This window comes from Phaethon lepturus, unplaced genomic scaffold, assembly GCF_000687285.1.
Source record: "Phaethon lepturus isolate BGI_N335 unplaced genomic scaffold, ASM68728v1 scaffold25651, whole genome shotgun sequence".
Taxonomy (NCBI): domain Eukaryota; kingdom Metazoa; phylum Chordata; class Aves; order Phaethontiformes; family Phaethontidae; genus Phaethon; species Phaethon lepturus.
In genome coordinates, this window is record NW_010515931.1 from 1 (window position 1) to 1616 (window position 1616).

General features: G+C 61.6%; 1 protein-coding gene across 1 annotated transcript in view; it reads left to right on the forward strand.

The window, feature by feature from the left end:
- Nucleotides 1-973: 973 nt before the first annotated feature.
- The window catches only part of LOC104627609 (kazal-type serine protease inhibitor domain-containing protein 1-like), a 3775-nt gene continuing 3132 nt past the window's right edge, over nt 974-1616 (forward strand). The window contains exon 1 of the mRNA XM_010295930.1: nt 974-1575. Within this exon, the coding sequence (XP_010294232.1) occupies nt 1068-1575 (508 nt within the window). The 5' untranslated portion in view covers nt 974-1067. The remainder of the gene's footprint in view (nt 1576-1616) is intronic.

Sequence of the window (1616 nt, forward strand, 5' to 3'; positions counted from 1 at the left end):
TCCTGTTGGGTGGCCCAGGGGCAGGGGACAGCAATTTCACTCCATTTGAAGGAAGTCAGCCAGAGTGTAACCGGGGGGCTGGGGCATGCTTGTAAAGGGGTTCAGTTCATTGTCACCCTCTCTGGGGATGGGCTCCAAGACCCCACATAACCCCCCAGCAGGGATGGGGCAGATCAGCCTCTCTGCTTGCCTAGGATGTAATGCAGGCTTGGGGTTTGGGGACAGGGACCTGACTGTGCCGGTACAGACTGACCACGCTGGGCCTGCTACCAGTCGGCTGACTGCCCGCTCATGTGCTGAGTTTCCTTGTGCTCAGCCTGTCACCTGTGTGATAACTGAGGGGTTCACAAAGCTTTCTTGGGGTGTGTTTCAGAGTCTGCTTGGGTGGGAGGTGCCTAAAAAGAGGAATTATAGTGCAGAGAGGGGAGGAGGACAAAAGCCAGGCGTGACTGGGAGCATCCTGCTGGCTCGGCTCCTCTCAGCCGCTCCACTGCACTTGTCTGGATGGTGACAGAGGAAAAAAGGGCTCGTGACTCTTGCAAAGTGATGGAGAAAGGAAAGAGGCGCCTGGCTCGTGAACAGCTTCCAAAGAGGAGCAGGGTACAAACCATCTGAGCCATGACGGTGTGGAGCAGCCTCTCCAGCACCCTGCCAGCCCCACAGCTCCCTGGGCTGTGGTGGGGTTACAGCAGGCTGGGCTCTGCTGCCAGGGAAAAAGGATGAAACATGGTGGGTCTGGGGTCAGCAGCCCCATCCCACTGGAGGATATTCAGCACCTCAGGGTGGGAGCTGGTTGAGGAGCCGAGGAGCCCCAGGAAGGGAAGGACATGGCTGCAGGCCTGGGGGTGAGAGGGGCTGTGACCGACCCTCCCCTGCACATCACACAGCATTGCGCGCTCAGGTCAAGCCAGCCAGGAGCCAGAGGGGTGGGAGACGCTCCCTGCACTGGTAACACACGTCCTCCCTCCTTGCAGGCCAGGATGGCTCCTCGGATCTAGCCAGGGAGGCCAGAGTAGTGTCGGAGATCCCTGTCCAAGTGATGGTGGGACCAGGATAGAGGAGCTGCCATGAGGATGTCTGAAGGCAAGACCCTGAGCTCCTCTTGCTTTGTGCTTTCCTTGCTCTCCTTGCACTGGGCTTTGCTCCAGCTGGGCCAGGCTTTTCCCAGCACCTCCGACTACCTCCAGCGGGGCTGGCAGCGGCTGCTGGAGGAAGGGGAGGGCTGTGCCGAGTGCCGGCCGGAGGAGTGCCCGGCGCCACGCGGGTGCCTGGCTGGCACGGTGCGGGATGCCTGTGACTGCTGCTGGGAGTGTGCCAATCTGGAGGGACAGATCTGCGACCTGGACAACACCAACCACTTCTATGGCAAGTGCGGGGAGCACCTGGAGTGCCAGCTGGATGCCGGGGACCTGCAGCACGGAGAGGTGCCCGAGCCCCAGTGCGCTTGCCTCTCCCGCCTGGCCCTCTGTGGCTCCGACGGCAAAACCTATGCCCAGATCTGCAGGTTCCTGGAGGTTGCCCGTGCCCACCCTGATGCCAACCTCACCGTGGCCCACGAGGGTCCCTGCGAGTCAGGTAGTGCCCCGGCAGCGGGACGGAGGCTCGTACCTTTTGGG